This window comes from Dendrobates tinctorius, unplaced genomic scaffold, assembly GCF_039654945.1.
Source record: "Dendrobates tinctorius isolate UK_male_01 unplaced genomic scaffold, ASM3965494v1 ptg000084l, whole genome shotgun sequence".
Classification (NCBI taxonomy): Eukaryota; Metazoa; Chordata; class Amphibia; order Anura; family Dendrobatidae; genus Dendrobates; species Dendrobates tinctorius.
The window spans coordinates 44438841-44456036 of NW_027361752.1; the positions used below are offsets into that span (position 1 = coordinate 44438841).

Genomic DNA, 17196 nt, shown 5'->3' on the forward strand with positions numbered 1-17196 from the left:
GTCACCTCTATCTACTTGTATCTAGGTGTGTTAATGTATATTGATAGGCTAGTCAGAATAAATATCCAAAAAATATCTGACTCCTAAATCCTTACCCTGAGAACAGACCTTTGAAGCTTGGCAATCTCTGGCAGTCACAAAGCGAATGAGTGGAGCATATGCTTGACTTTCACTCCATTATGGCGAGACTCCACGAGCATCTTCCTGTGGTTCAGTGGGGTCCCAACAATCGAATCTTTGTCAATTGAAAAGTTATTCCCTGTCTTATCAACAGGGCAAATCTTGTATATGTAGTATAACAGCATTGAGGTGACATCAGATATAAAGTTGATGGTTGAATAATCTTTGACCAAATAATTCTGGCTAATGCTAGGTCTTGGTCTCTCTGCGGGAAGTGGGGCGGCTCCTTGCCTCTCTGGGGGGCGGCTCCTTGCCTGTCGGCGGGAAGTGGGGGCGGCTCCTTGCCTGTCGGCGGGAAGCTTTTACTCTCCTGTCTGTGACCCAGAATATGGGCTTGATATAGAGGCAAGCTTTTGGTTTAGGGCAGGCAAACTTTTGGACAGTGACTAGTAATGCATGCTTAAAAGTGAGGGAAAGGAAGGTCTTGTACTAATAGTAAAGGCAGAATGCTGATGACAAAAAAATCACCCACTGAAAAATAGTAGATGGCAAATTAAAACGGCATTTGAATCTTGGTTGTTCCCGCACACATTAAAGGGAATCTGTCACCCCATTTTATCCCTATCAGCTGCCGACACAGCCATCAGGGGCTTATACAGCATTCTGTAAAGCTGTACATAAGCCCCCAATGTAACCTGAAAGATAAGATAAACAAGTTTAGATTATACTCACCGGGGGGCGGGGGCGGTGGGTGTCGCGGTCCAGTCCGGTCCGGCGCCTCCCATCTTCATACGATGATGTTTTGGATTTGTTTTGTATCTGTTTGTATAGAGTCCTGAATTGAGACGCAGTCTGTGTAGTTTCTTTTCCTTGTTATGAACCAGAAAGGTCCGTAGTTTGTTGTAGTATTGTTGTAATTTTTGCTCTGTGCTTTCTGTAAGTGTTTTCCTCAGAGTTTCAAATTGCCCCTGGACTTTACTCCTTATGCTGTAGCAGACATGTAAAAGGTGGTTCCTTAGTCTCTCAGAAGTCCTGTGACAAAGGTTTTGTGCATAATGGGTATTGTAGGTATGAAGAATTGGGTTTGTAATCCAGAGTCCTTTGGGAATTAGATACAAATTAGATACAAACAGATACAAAACAAATCCAAAACCTGACAACTTGGACAACCACTCCATTCCAGACACAAAAGCATCTAACTGTGTCATCAATCTCTCAGATTATAAACCCAACAAAGTGGAACTGGCCGTGCTTTCTAGAGGACTCTCATTTTGTCCCACTAAGGCCCTAGATAAAACTGAACTCTGCAGTGATATGGAACAGTATTTCAGGAGACTGCGCCTGAGGGAATATTTCAATGATACAGAAGATTCAGAAAACACTCAGACCGAAGGAAAAGGGATCGTAACAACTAGGAAAAGGTCAGACTGGACACCTCCACCTGGACGCAACCCTCATTTGGATAAATATATAGACTCCTTCAGACATTTGATAAAATCCACAATCATAGACACTAACAGGAGACAAGCATCCAACATCAGTGCCCAGGAGAGAAAGGCCATACAGTCTTTAAAAACCAACAAAGAAATCATCATTAAACCTGCTGACAAGGGAGGTGCAATAGTCATGATGAATACATCAGACTACATGAAGGAAGCAAACAGGCAACTTATGGACACATGCTACTATAGAAAATTGGAGTCGGATCCTACACAGGACTATTACAAGGAACTAAACAAGTTGGTTTCTTGTCTGCCTGACCAGTCCATAAGAGCTGGCGATGACCTGATACCAGAGACTCCAAGAATAGGGACATTCTACATGCTTCCCAAAATCCACAAATCTGGAAATCCAGGAAGACCAATTATTTCATGTGTGGGCACCCTCACTGAGCAGGTATCTGGATGGATAGAGGGTATTCTTAAACCACTGGTGAAGGATACATCCAGCTACATTCAGGACACAACTGACCTATTGAATAAACTAGCAGCAATAGGTCCTCTACCAGAAGGAACCATCCTGGCCACCATGGATGTGGAATCTTTGTACTCTAATATCCCACACCAAGATGGTTTACATGCCTGCAAATTCTTCATGGAAAACACAGGGACTGATGCTGATGCTGTGGTGAAACTTATAAAATTCATCCTCACCCACAATTACTTTGAATTTGACAACAGGATCTATCTACAGGAGACTGGCACAGCTATGGGAAGTAAAATGGCTCCACAGTATGCAAATCTTTTCATGGCCAAGCTTGAAAGCGATTTTTTGTCCTCATGCCCCATCAGGCCCCTGGGCTACTACCGCTTCATTGATGATATTTTAATCATCTGGACGGAGTCTGAGCAACAGCTAAAGACGTTCCACGAACAGTTTAATCAATTTCATCCCACCATCAATTTAACACTCAACTACTCCAGTACCGAGATTAATTTTTTTGGACACCATCATTAAGCTAAAAAACAATGAAATAGAGACATCCCTGTATCAGAAGCCAATCGACAGTCCAACATACCTTAAATGGGACAGTTTCCATCCAAAACACATAAAGAACTCTATTATCTATAGCCAAGCCATCAGATACAATCGTATATGTTCCAACCCCATGGATAGAGACAAACACCTTGGTCGCCTCAAAAAGACCTTTTTGAATCAGGGTTACCATCCAAGAACAATTGAAAACCAAATTACAAGAGCCACCAGATTGTCAAGGAATCACCTGCTACATTACAAAGCTAAAGAAGAAAATAACCGAGTGCCTCTAGTAGTCACCTACAACCCAAATCTGGAGGTGCTAAGGGGAGCTGCACGGAAATTACAACCTTTACTACAAAAAGATGCCCGATTAAAATCCATTTTTCCAGACCCCCCACTACTGTGTTTTAGGCAGCCCCCAAATTTAAGAAGCATCATTGTCAGAAGCTCCCTGTCCTCTCCAACAGCTGCAGGAACCTTTCCTTGCAACCAGAAAAAATGTAAAACCTGTCCATTTATAATGACCACGGACAAGATAAAGATCCCCAACTCACATCAGGACTACAAGATCCCAGATACTTTCACCTGCATTACATCTAATGTGGTGTACTTAATTATTTGTACTAAATGTCCAACTGGGGGTCTGTATGTGGGGGAGACAGGGCAAAAGCTTAGAACAAGGATGAATGCTCATCGTCACACTATAAGAGAAAAAAGAATGGATCTACCTGTGGCAAAACATTTCTGTATCCCTGATCACAGCAGCATGGATATGAAATTACTGGTATTGAAAGGTAACTTCACATCTCAGAGAGAGAGACGAGTTTGGGAGTACAAATTTATGACGAACTTTGACACTCTCAGTGCTGGAATGAATGTGTCGCATGGATTTATGTCTTTTTACATCAATTAAGGAATTTCCTTTTAAAACCTTGCGGGGCAACACAGAACTAGACCCCAATCAGAGGACCATAAAACATCCAGACTCCTTATCTATGAACTGGTCCAATGTTTATATTTATGTTTCTCCCTCTCCCATATTGATAGTTCTGCTTCACGTCACTTGTCTTATCTATTGCATTTTTTCTAGGCTGTATTGTGCATAAATATGTGACTTCAGATTTTGTATTAGTCTAGCCTGATGAAGAGACCTGAGTAGTCTCGAAAGCTTGCAATGTATTACCATCTTTTCAGTTAGCCATTAAAAGGTATCAACTACTGAGGACTCTCAATCCTGAATATTTTTCTATCCACTGGCTAACACGGTACAAAGATATACATCTTTCCTGTATTTTGCATCTATTTTCTCTCAAAAAGGAAATGTAACATCAACTGTTCTTCACTGTCCTATTAAGGGAATAGAAGCATCCAGGATATATATAAACAGAAAGATAGTGAGGAAACACTTAGCTAACCTAAATGAATTCAAGTCTCCAGGTCCAGATGAATTACACCCCAGAGTACTGAAGGAGATAGCAGAAGAAATTTTTGAACCCCTCTCCATAATCTTTAAAAATTCTTGGAGAACAGAAGTCCCAGAAGACTGGAGAAGAGCAAGTGTTGTTCCTATCTTCAAAAAGGGGAAGAAGGTGGAGCCAGGCAACTATAGGCCGGTGAGTCTGACTTCTATACCAAGAAAGATCTTTGAACAAATTATTAACCTTGTATGTCAGTACCTGGATAAGAATGAAGTGATTAAACAAAGTCAGCATGGGTTTGTAACTAATAAGTCATGTCAGAATAACTTTATTTCCTTCTATGACAGAATCACTGATTGGGTGGATCAGGGAAATGCTGTAGATAATAGTATATCTTGACTTCAGCAAAGCATTTGACAAAGTATCTCACACAATCCTTATTGAAAAAATGACTAGGTATGGAATGGACAAGGCAACTGTTAGGTGGATTCATAACTGGCTTAGTGATCGGACCCAAAGAGTGGTCGTAAATGGCTGCACATCCATTTGGAAGAATCTCTCAAGTGGGGTACCACAGGGCTCTCTCCTGGGCCCTGTATTGTTCAACATCTTTATCAAAGATTTAGATGAAGGAATTGAGGGTAAACTGATTAAATTTACTGATGACACAAAGCTAGGAGGGATAGCTAATACTAGAGAAGAGAGAGAGAGGATTCAAAAAGATATAAATAAACTGGAGCAGTGGGCAGCAACTAACAGAATGGTTTTTAACAGGGAAAAATGCAAAGTACTACATATGGGCAATAAAAATGAAAAAAGCATATACAGAATGGGAGGAATAGGGCTAAGCAACAGCACATGTGAAAAAGACTTGGGTATACTGATAGATCACAGACTGAATATGAGTCAACAGTGTGATGCAGCAGCAAAAAAGGCAAATGCAATTCTAGGATGTATTAACAGAAGCATACAGTCTAGATCACGTGAAGTCATTATTTCCCTCTACTCCTCTTTGGTCAGACCTCATCTGGAATACAGTGTCCAGTTTTTTGCGCCACATTTTAAAAAAGACATCAACAAACTGGAGCAAGTTCAGAAAACGGCGACCAGAATGGTGACCGGTCTGCAAACCCTGTCTTATGAGGAAAGGTTGCATGATTTGGGAATGTTTAGCTTGCAGTAGAGAAGACTGAGAGGAGACTTAATAACTGTCTACAAATGTCTAAAGGGCTGTCACATTGCAGAAGGATCATCTTTATTCTCATTTGCACAAGGAAAGACTAGAAGCAATGGGTTGAAACTGAATGGGAGGAGACAGAGATTAGATATTAGAAAAAAACTTTTTGACAGAGTGATCAATGAGTGGAACAGGCTGCCACAAGAAGTGGTGAGTTCTCCTTCAATTGAAGTCTTCAAACAGAGGCTGGACAGACATCTGACTGGGATGATTTAGCAAATCCTGCTTTGAGCAGGGGGTTGGACCAGATGGCCCAGGAGGTCCCTTCCAACTCTACGATTCTATGATTGCTTCAAAAGCCACGTTGTGACTTCGGAAATCAGAGTCTCATCTGGAAAATGCTTGCCTTTCAAAAATAACTTCTATGTTGGAAATAGGTGGAAGTCAAGAGTTTGAGAGGTCGGATGAATTAGGGGGGATGTGGTAGAATTTCAAAGCTACAGGAGCATGCTTACATTTGGGCAACATGTGAGTTGTTAACTGGTGCATTATCTTCTAGAAGGCGAACACCTTTGGTGACCATGCTACGTCTCTTGGTTTTGTTGGTCTCCCACAATTCTTGCAGCAGTGAAGCATAGTATGCCCAGTGATCATGGTACCCTTTGCTAGGAAATCCATCAATACTACTCTGTGCTGGTCCCAAAATACTGTGAGCATGACCTTACTTGCCGAGGATTGGGTACATGCTGCCTTTGTACGCGGTGAGTCATGATGCTTCCATTGCACGCCTGGACTTAAGTCTCAGGATCATAGTGATGGACCCTGCTTTCATCCTGTGTGATCAGTCTGTTGAAAAAGTCTTCCTCGTTTTCATGGCACATCGTCAGTAGAGCCTGAGAGCATTCGACTTGTTCCTGCTTCTTGAAAGGTGTGAGCAGCCGGGGAACCCAACAAACGGATACCTTATGCATGTGAAGATGGTCTGGGATGAATTTTTTTTTTTTTCCCCGGACCCCACACTAATCTTGACATTTTAGGCTCTGTGAGGAATGGTTACGTGGCGATTTTCCAAAATGGCGACCTACACTTACTGGATGGTTGGTTCATCAACAGCAGAGTGGGGTCGTCCTAGAATTGGAGCTGTTTGCACCGAAGTCCAACCATATTTGAAATGATGCCAGTTCTTGACTACATCATATGATGGGGAATCATCACCATAAACGTCTTTCATCTCATCGAGCGTCTCCTTTGGTGTGCAACCTTTCAAGAAAAGGAACTTGATGACTTCTCTGTATTCCACTGGGTCCATTATCAAACCTCACTCCACTTCAGCACCTGTAACATCAAGACCGTTATCAGTTCTGAAATTTGTACATAACCTATAGACTCATATTACACATGTGCAGTTTCAGCGTCCTGTGATAAATAGAAGTGGGTCAGGGGAAATCTTTAATGAACGCCCCTCGTAAGTTGTTTGATTTTGGGGTTGTTTTTGTGACCCTCTAAAACCAAGACTGTACAAAGCCACCTCCAGAGCTGTTCCATAACATTTCCCACTTTGTAGCTGTAGCTACGCTCCTGACACCGGCTCTACATTGCGGCAGTCAGGGCGAGGGTGCCGTCACAGTGTCCGCCGAATATTGGCGGGGAGAATAAAGATCAGCATCATAATGTTAACCTGCAGATTGACCATATTGCTGCAGGTTAACGGCGTTATTCCTGGTGACAGGTTCCTTTTAAATGAGATATATATATATATATATATGAACTAGACATTTCACCACATTTGTCATGTTGGACTGGACACATGTAATAGGTGCAGAGCAGAATAGAACATTTTTTTTTTTTATTCTTTCCATTGCAGTGATATTGTCAAAGTATTTGGCACCTATTGAATTGCTTTTCATTGAGGCCATGTTGGCATTATCAGATTTTTCACAGGAGGCTTGTACTTCCTCACCATGTATGTTGTTGGCCAATCATAAGCAGGCAGCAACACAGGAAAGAAGAACACTCCCCCACCATAGCTCGGAGCAGGTTTCTCAGTGTGAGAGATTAAATGACAGCCCGGATCTCTGGGTCTAAACACCTGCATGATTAAAAAGAGCTGGGAGGGAGAGAACAGATGACCAACACCGTTCAGTTAATGTCACAGCAGTCAGTGTTGGGGAGGGACAGCACAGCTGAGTTTAACATGACTACATTACAAACCCATCTATCAACCCTCCTCCTCTCATTGCACTGTCTTCTCTGCTGTACAGCTCTCCCCCACTGTCCAGAGAGGGGGCTCCAAGGTGTCAGTAATTACTTATGTCTGACCTGCTCATGGCAAGTTGTAATCACTGCAGAAATATCGGAGCAGTGTGTTATTACATCTAACACATGAGTAGCCTGTTTTGAGCTATAGGTTGGCCTTCAGCAATCAGCTGATCACCTCTTGATTAGCTCTGAGACTATGTAAGCTGTGATAGACCATGTAATTTGTGGTTGCCACATGAAGCCTAGCCCGGCATCACCAGGGGTGCTAACATCTGGTGTGCCATGGGGTCTCTCCCCCAGTAGGAACTACAACACATAGAGCACTATGGTAAACATTTGCACGCCCCCCCAATCCCCCGGATTCTTTTTTTTGCAATTTCTATCTACTGCTGTGTGTGAGCGAAGTTGTTTTTTTTTTTGAGAATAGTAAAAAAAAAATAAAAAATTACATGATATTTAGGTTTAGGGGTATCGGGGAGCCTTTTTCTCTCTCTCCTGATGTGCAATCACATCAGAGGAAAGAGAAATTAAATGGCACATCGGACTTTTTTTTTTTTTTTTGCGGTCGCCGTTATACGATTAATTACGTCGATTGCTAAAACGGGGTTGGTAAAATCCGTCTCAAATCATGGTCTCTGGGGTCACGACTACCCCCGGCAGCCGAGACCCCGGAGAAAATTCGACTTTGGGGGGCGCTATACACTTTTTAAGTACCCTTAACTACCGCCGTTAAAAGGCGTATCGGCGGTCATTAAGGGGTTAAACTTACGCAGATGTAATAACTAGGGATGATCGAACACCTGGAACGCTCCCGATAATCAGCTGTTCGGCGCAGCAGCTGCATGTGTTGCGGCTGTATGACAGTCACAACACACGCATGGAGAAGCCTGTTTGTTGGGCTCTCCATGCATGTGTTGCCGAACAGCTGATAATCGGGAGCGCTCCAGGTATCTGGGTTACCGATGCAGCTATTCCGTAAGCGCTATAACTGTTGGGACAAGCACCTATCCAAAGCTATTCAATCATCCCTAGTAATGACCTAAAGAATAAAGTTTTCTTACTGTTTTTCTTTTCTTTTCAGAAATAAACACTTGAAATAGATCACTCTGTGTGTAATGACTATATAATGAGTGTCACTTTTTGTATTGAAGAACTGAAATAAATTCAATTTTTGATGATTTTCTAACTTTGTGAGAAGCCCCTGGGGTATGTCGGCAAATTGAGGTTCCAGTTTGGCTTTTATGCTGAGTAATATGGCAAGGCTCGTTAAAGGGTTGATACTGACTTTTAGGAATGCTACTTCCAGTAAGTGGCGCTATAGTCTTAATTCCTCTTTCTCTGAAGAGTCAGTTTGCATATTTAAATTCCCATAGGAGCATGCATGGCCTGTAAGTCTCCTCACTCTGACATGCCAGGTCCGGCTTGTTACTTTCCACCAGGAGAAATGTTACCCCTTAGATTTTTCTACATTTCAACCCCAAAATAAAAGCCTTCAAAATAATACCAATAAAAAATTCATTGCAGAAAATATAATACTGGAATTACTTTAAATCGGTTACTACTTCCTATCCATGAGCTTTTCATGAGTCAGTCAGTATCAAGAATGTGGAAGAATAGAGGAATCAGATATTTAGGCAACTGACTCCACAGCTGTTTTTTTTCCCCGTGATTAAAAATACACTCCCTGCAAAAAGGGTAAGGCCACCACCCATGAGTTTTTGGTGAATTTTTGATGTTGCAGATTTTCTGCACCCATTCAGGAAACGGGTTACTTGCATTTTTTTTTTTTTTTTTTAAATAGCGTAAATAAACTATACTGTGTAAATAATTATACAAGCAATCTAACAATAATATTTCTGCTTTTTGAAGGACTTGCCACATCTTGGTATCAATGATTGTTCTTGTTTCCTTAGTGAAAACATGGATGCCTCTCATAATGGTGAACTTCCCGCCCCGGAGACGGAAAATGCTCCCGAAAGTTCAGCAGGTGCTATGCAGAATGAAGGCAGCAGTGAAACGGTTACTAAACCTGAAGACACAGAGTCTAAACCCATGGAAATAGTGGCACCTCAGGATGCAGGTAATGAGTAATCATGTATTACCGGTTTACACGGGCTGAATCGCTTTCAAGAAAGCATTATACACATCTGTATATATCTTGAACAAAGCTCAGAAACAAAAATTGGCCACAGCAGGAGGGATTAAAGAAGTTTACTACTTGGACAACCCCTTGTCATACTCCACGCTTGGCCCAATAAAATAAAAAAAAAACTTGTACTCTCCTCCCGTGCTGTCTGCGTTTCCACTATGTCAGCACTCGCGATCCTGGGGTGCTCGCGTGGTTGTTGTGGCACATGACCACGGTGCCCAGTCTGCCCTGGCATCACTGTCTCCACCTTCTGACAAATTGAGCATGAAGAAGTCGTCCCCGGGAATGGCGCCTGCACGAGAGGCAAGTATGAATTTTTACAATTTTTTTTTTCTTTAAATACTTTTTATTCAAGAAAGCATACAGGATAGTATTACATACATAAGTATACATTAAAGTACAAATTACAATACTTTTCCCATTTTTTAATAAATGCAAATACACCAAACACATCCCTCCCCCTTCCCATAACAAGAAACACACCCCCCCCCCCCCTTCCCCGTCACGCATCTACAATCCTTATCCATGCATTATATTGTTGTACACTTTTTTTTTTTTTTAATAACCCCAATAACCTCTTTTTGACGAGTTCTGCAGAAGCCAATCCCGGAAAGTCCAACCAGCCCCCCCCAGATTTTCTCGTAGTGGTTCATCTTGCCTCTTTTCATGTATATACTTCGCTCCATAAGGATTACAAAATTAACGCTATTTACAAATTCCTTCCTAGTTGGAGGATTTTCCTCTAACCAGTGCAATGTGATAGTCTTTCTTGCAACATAAAGCAATCTGGCTATTGCTAGCCTACCCCATTCATCCGACGCCACCTCCTCTACATGTCCTAAAATACACGTCAGTGAATCTCGAGTAATATTTGCTTCCGTCACTCTTTCCACCAAATCCAGGACCCCAATCCAAAATGCCTGTAATCTTGGACAAGACCATAGCATATCAAGAAAATCTGCTTCATCCATCGTACATATCGGACATCCAGAGTCTGCCCTTAGTCCAGCCCTTTTCATCCACACAGGTGTCCTGTATACTCTGTGTATAGTGTATAACTGTGACACCCTCCCAGATTCGCTTACAGATATTCTAGGGACATATTGTAAAACCGACTCCCACTGCTCATCCGATATGTCTCCTAAATCCCTTGTCCATTTGGATCTAGCCATCAATGGGTGTCTATCCAAAAACGTACCCAGCAATCCCCTGTAAATTATCGATATAAGACCCCTAGTACCCCTCTGGGGGCCAAGCATATTCAACATACTGTCATTTTGTATCACTATTGGTGACCTTCTCCACGGTTTAGAGAATGCGTGTCGCAGCTGCAGATACTGGTAAAACATAGTATGCTCCAAAGGGAACTCTTCCCTAAGTGTTTCAAATGTTTTAATTGTCTCACCATTTAGCAACTGCGACACATACCATATACCTATTCTTCTCCACTGTTCAACATTCCGTAGACTTAGCAGTTCAGTCAGCCAGGGGTCAAACCAAATGGCTGTGTATCTTCTGTATTCCCCTATACCCCTCCAAAGCTTTATTTTTTTCCGCAGTTTTTCAATCAACACTAAAGTTGGAAACGTTTTAGGATTCAGGCGAAATTTACCCGCCTCCAGAGCAGCCAGCAGCGGGCCCCTCCCTATCACATGAGAAATAACCTTCCCCGCTGAGCTTATAAGATCATGATCCCCCCCCATCCTATCAAATGCTGGCATTGGGACCCAATATAATACAGCCATGGGTTGGGAGCCGCCGAACCTCCATCATCTTTTGGACTTTGCAACAGTTCCAACTTAATACGAGCTTGACCTCCTTTCCATATGAAATCACGGAAAATGGCGTTAATTTTATAAAATCTATTTTGAGGCAGCCAAACCGGTGCATTGTGTAGCACATACAAAAGCTGAGGCATAAGTATCATCTTTATTAAGTTAGCACGCCCAGCCATTGTTAAATTTAATTTCCTCCATGCTGTAATTTTCTGTTTAAATTTACCTAGAAGTGGGTTCAAATTAAGTCTTTCATAATCTTCAATATTATTTGAGACCCTACCCTAATGCCCAAGTAAGTGAATTCTGTAACCACTTGAACCCGGAGGTTGCTGAACTACAAGAGTCCCACCACCCAGCGGCAACAAAACGGACTTATCCCAATTAATGCAGATCCCAGATATACCGGCATATTCGTCTAGAACACTCATCACCCTCCCCAAGGAACCTTCCGCATCTCCCAAAAATAGCAACATGTCGTCAGCATAGAGTGCCACTTGTTCCTCATGTATCCCATATTTAAATCCTACAATATTTTGGTCCCTTCTAATCACTGCTGCCAGTGGCTCTATTGCTATAGCAAACAATAAAGGGGATAAAGGGCATCCCTGTCGTGTGCCTGTAAACAAGGAAAACCCCTCAGACATTTGCCCATTTACACGTACCTTGGCCCTTGGAGCAGTATATAGCAACTGAACCTATTTGATAAACACTTCCCCAAAGCCCATGTGCTGCAGCGTAGCCCACAAGTTTTTCAATTCTACGCTATCGAATGCTTTGTCCAACGACCAGATCGCTCTATGCCCGTCACTATCCGCCTTCACTTGCATATTAATAAAAAGTCTCCTCAAATTCGTCTCTGTGGACTTGTTAGGCATAAAGCCTACCTGATCCCCATGCACTATAGATGTTATAACTTTATTAAAACGGTTTATATAGATAAACGGGGTGCTCACTGTTATAATAGGTGCTCAGAGGTAAAATACAATACTGAATATAGTGCAAAAACCTCGGCACACAAAATTCAAATGAAACTCAAATGAGTGTGAGTATAGACCAGAGTTTATTAATTCCAAAATATCATAAAGACCAATATTCCACAGAAAAAATTTGACGTTTTGGCTGTAGCGCCTTTTTCAAGAATTTATCTGCAGAGTAAGTAATATATGCACTTAATACATAAGAAATATACAGTCAAGTACTAATCGTACAAAAATAATGAATCATAATTAACACAAAATAAAGACTCAATACATTGAGTATCATATCAAATTAGATAGTCAATATGAACCCAGAATAATACCTGTGGAAATAATAATCCATGGACATCAGAGTCAAATTCATCATACATGTCACTTAGGTGTGGAATGCCTTATGAAGAAAAAAGAAAAATCATATTGAATAATTTGATACAAAAAGACATAGTGCGTCACCAGGAAAGATTTATCAGGTGTACAATATATGAAAGTGATATGTTCCATATAAGTGATTACAAAAAGGATCCTAATCTCATTCTTGTTCCTTATGAATGATTGCAAAAAATTGCAAGAAAGCATCAATATACATGGTGCGCTCTATAGAAGTCCCTTATCCCGATATAAATAGATCCAAGCATACCTATTTTAAAGTCCGTGAATTGCGTGCACATACTCCATGGTGACCCGTGCGGTGTGGTCCGTCTCTGCCATGAGAGAACCCGGCTCTCTTATATCGGAGAAACTAAAGACTTCCGGGGTAAGAATCTGTGCCCTCAGAGAGAACTGCGCATGCGCCGTCGGCAGAAAAAGCCGAAGTGAGAGGCCGATTGTTTGTGACGCACGGGTCACCATGGAGTATGTGCACGCAATCCACGGACTTTAAAATAGGTATGCTTGGATCTAGTTATATCGGGATAAGGGACTTCTATAGAGCGCACCATGTATATTGATGCTTTCTTGAAATTTTTTGCAATCATTCATAAGGAACAAAAATGAGATTAGGATCCTTTTTGTATTTTGTAATGTATTGAGTCTTTATTTTGTGTTAATTATGATTTATTATTTTTGTACGATTAGTACTTGACTGTATATTTCTTATGTATTAAGTGCATATATTACTTACTCTGCAGATAAATTCTTGAAAAAGGCGCTACAGCCGAAACGTCGAATTTTTTCTGTGGAATATTGGTCTTTATGATATTTTGGAATTAATAAACTCTGGTCTATAGTCACACTCATTTGAGTTTCATTTGAATTTTGTGTGCCGAGGTTTTTGCACTATATTTATTAAAACGGTTAGCCATCATTTTAGCCCGAAGTTTTGCATCCGTCGTTAGTAGTGAGATTGGGCGATACGAGGCCGGGTCACTAGGGTCCTTGCCTTTCTTAGGGAGAACAACAATAATTGCCTCCCGCATGGACAGTGGAAGTTCACCTCTATCCAACCCTGCCTTATATACTTCCAACAAAACAGGTAGCAAAAATTTCCTATTTTACTCTTCGCCACGACAGCACCCACTGGAGGTATCGGATCCGCCCATTTGGAACAGGAAACCCTACAGGAAAGATAAAAGGGGCGGTCCGCCTTTCCTCCTCAGTTTTGGTTTCCTGTTCCAAATGGAGCAGGATCCTGCAGGATCTTACCTGGGCCATGCATCCGCCTGTGCGGTCTCTTCGGGAACGGCAGGGGCTGCGGTCCGGAGGCAGCGTCGGGGGAGACTCCGTTTGACGGCTCCCCCCTCGTCTGGTGGCACAGTGGTAATGGCCGGGTCCGGGGAGGGCCGCCCGGTCTTACCAGGGAGCGCGCCGGTCTGGCATCCGGGAGATTTCCCCCCCCCCCCCCCATTCCCATCGGTGGGGGTATAGCGTGGATGGTGAGGCCATGTGCGCGCGAGCCGCGTGTTAATAGCGGTGGCGCGGGAGCAGGCCGGCGCCCGACGCTCCCATACCCCGGAAGTAATGGTTGAACTTCCGGGGTAAGATGGCGATGACGCGGCGCATGCGCCCTGTGACAGGGCGACTTCCGGGGCAACGATACAGGTAAAACAGCGCTGCAGCGCTGCAACATTGGAACATGTCGTCCCCCGCAGAGTCGCAAACCCCAGCAGGGGATTCAGCTGGGGGCAACTCCACCAGGGACCGCAGCGCCAGGACGGAGACCGCCCGCAGGAGCGAGGCAGCAGAAACCCGATCCAAACCGTCTCAGCCATCTGAACCGGTATTAAGCTTCACTGGGTGAGTGTGCAAAGATGCTCTACCTATTAAGCTAACCTCCTCTCCTCCCCCCCCCCCCCCCTCCCCCCTCTCTTTACCTTTGACCTCCCGTTTCAGTCAAAGAAAAAAGGAAAAACAAAACATAAAGAATGTGCATTATGTTCAGAGCCTCTCCCTGACTCCTACCCCAAAAAACTCTGCAAACAATGCATGAAAGAGACCAGGCAGGGGCCGACGATATCTTCTCAGGATATCCGAGCCATAATTAGGGAGGAAATACAAGCCATCAACCGCGCCAGCACTCCCGCAGAGTCCAGGCATAGAAAACAGGTTATTGTCAGTTCAGAGTCAGAGGAAGAACAGGGGTTAAACTCAGGCTCCGCATCCACGTCCTCATCATCATCCTCGGAGGCGGAAGGACGCGCATGTTTTCCTCTGGACAGCGTAGATAACCTGGTAAAAGCGGTTAGGAATACTATGGGGTGTGAAGAGGAAAGGGGAGCCCAGACCGCGCAGGACATTATGTTTGCGGGATTGGCAGAAAAAAAGAGGAGATCATTTCCAGTAATACCGGCAATTAAAGATCTCATCAAAAGGGAATGGGAAAAACACGACCAGAGGGGTTTTCTCCCATCCGCTTCAAAACGGAAGTACCCGTTCACTGATGAAGATCTATTAAAATGGTCTAAAATACCAAAGGTGGACGCTGTCATATCCTCCACTTCCAAACAAACCTCGATCCCGGTCGAGGACGCAGGATTGTTAGCAGACCCATTGGACCGAAAGGCTGAATCCTCGCTCAAAAGGTCCTGGGAGTCCACCACCGGGGTATTCAAACCCGCAATAGCCAGCACATGTACTGCTAGGTCAATGCTGGTATGGCTAGATCAATTAGACCAGCAGATTGAGCAAAGAGTGTCAAGGGAGAAACTGCGTGCAGCCATCCCGTTGATAAGAGGGGCAGCTGCCTTTATGGCAGACGCTTCAGCGGACACCCTAAGACTTGCAGCAAGGTCGGCAGCCCTGGTGAATAACGCCAGACGCGCGCTTTGGATAAAAAGCTGGAAAGGGGATGCACAATCAAAATCCAAAATTAGTGCAACCCCATGCGAGGGTGAGTTCCTCTTCGGAAAAGCCTTAGACGAAATTCTCGCCAAGGCAAAAGAAAGGAAAAAGGCCTTCAGTGATTCTCCCATTCCGTTTTATAGGAAAACCTTTAAAAGACGGCCATTCGGGAGAAGAAGACAATCGGACAGAACGAGATGGGCCACGAAAGACGAAAAGCAGAAGGGTACCATCTTCAGAGGGCCAACATATAGGAGAGAAAAAAATTAGAAGTTTAGACCCACCGGTTGGGGGCAGATTAAAATTTTTTTTTACCAAATGGGAACAAATTACGTTAAACCCATGGATTTTGAATATAATCAAGGAAGGAATAAAGATTGAATTCCTTCGAATCCCCTATGAGTTCTTTGTTATAACTCGCCTTAATTCCTCACTTCAGCAAAAGGCTCTCGAAGACGAGATTCGAGTCCTGCTAGCTAAAAAAGTTTTAGTTGACGTCCCTGAGGAACAACAGGGTAGAGGCTTTTACTCTCCCCTGTTTTTGGTGTCTAAACCAGACGGTACATTTAGAACCATTATTAATTTAAAGAAGCTAAATTCATTTATAAAAAATTATAAGTTCAAAATGGAATCGATTAGATCCACTATAAAGCTTCTTTTCCCAAATTGCGTAATGGCAGGGATTGATTTAAAAGATGCTTATTATCATCTCCCTATACACAACAGATTCCAGAAATACCTAAGAGTCGCAGTGGAAGTCGAGGGCAGGATTCGTCATTTCCAATACGCGGCCATGCCCTTCGGGCTTTCCACGGCACCAAGAATATTTACCAAGGTGATGGCAGAAGTGATGGCCTACCTTCGCCAAAAGGACACACTAATTGTACCATATCTAGACGACTTCCTAGTAATTGGGAATTCAGTCAAACAATGTACTGAACGTGTGACTGACGCAGTCTCCTCTTTTCAGAGCCTTGGCTGGATCATCAATATCCAAAAGTCCAGACTCGATCCGCAATCTCTCCAGACATTTCTAGGATTTCAACTAGATTCCTTGACCCAGAGATGTCTACTACCCCAGGTAAAAATCATCCTCACAAAACAAAAAATACAAGCAGCTATAGATAAACCACGTGTATCCTTAAGAGGAGCAATGTCACTATTAGGATCACTAAATTCTTGTACCCCGGCAGTCCGGTGGGCCCAGTACCATGTCCGTACACTACAACACCAGATCCTCCAGGAGGATAAGCGACATAGTGGTCGTTTACAGAGTAAAATAACCCTGTCACAAGAAGTCTTGACTTCCCTAGAGTGGTGGTTAGACGATGACCATTTATGTTCAGGAGTCCCATGGGTTATAGTTCCATCCTGTATTGTAACCACCGATGCCAGTCCCCAGGGCTGGGGAGCCCACATGGAGAATGGGTTTTATCAGGGAAGGTGGAGTAAAGAGGAATGTGATTACTCATCTAATTTAAAAGAACTGACTGCAGTGTTCTATGCTCTATACAACTTCCTTCCACAGCTCCAACAGAAGCATGTAAGGATCCTGTCGGACAAT

At 43.1% G+C, this 17196-nt stretch overlaps 1 protein-coding gene across 4 annotated transcripts in view; it reads left to right on the plus strand.

The window, feature by feature from the left end:
* The window catches only part of SON (SON DNA and RNA binding protein), a 154911-nt gene that overhangs the window by 42710 nt on the left and 95005 nt on the right, over window positions 1-17196 (plus strand). For all 4 annotated transcript variants that reach the window (XR_012233959.1, XM_073584612.1, XM_073584613.1 and 1 more), the window contains one exon: window positions 9366-9532. Coding sequence is in view for 3 of the 4 variants with exons in the window: in XM_073584612.1 (XP_073440713.1) it covers window positions 9366-9532 (167 nt within the window). In the remaining variant the exon portion in view is untranslated. The remainder of the gene's footprint in view (window positions 1-9365; window positions 9533-17196) is intronic.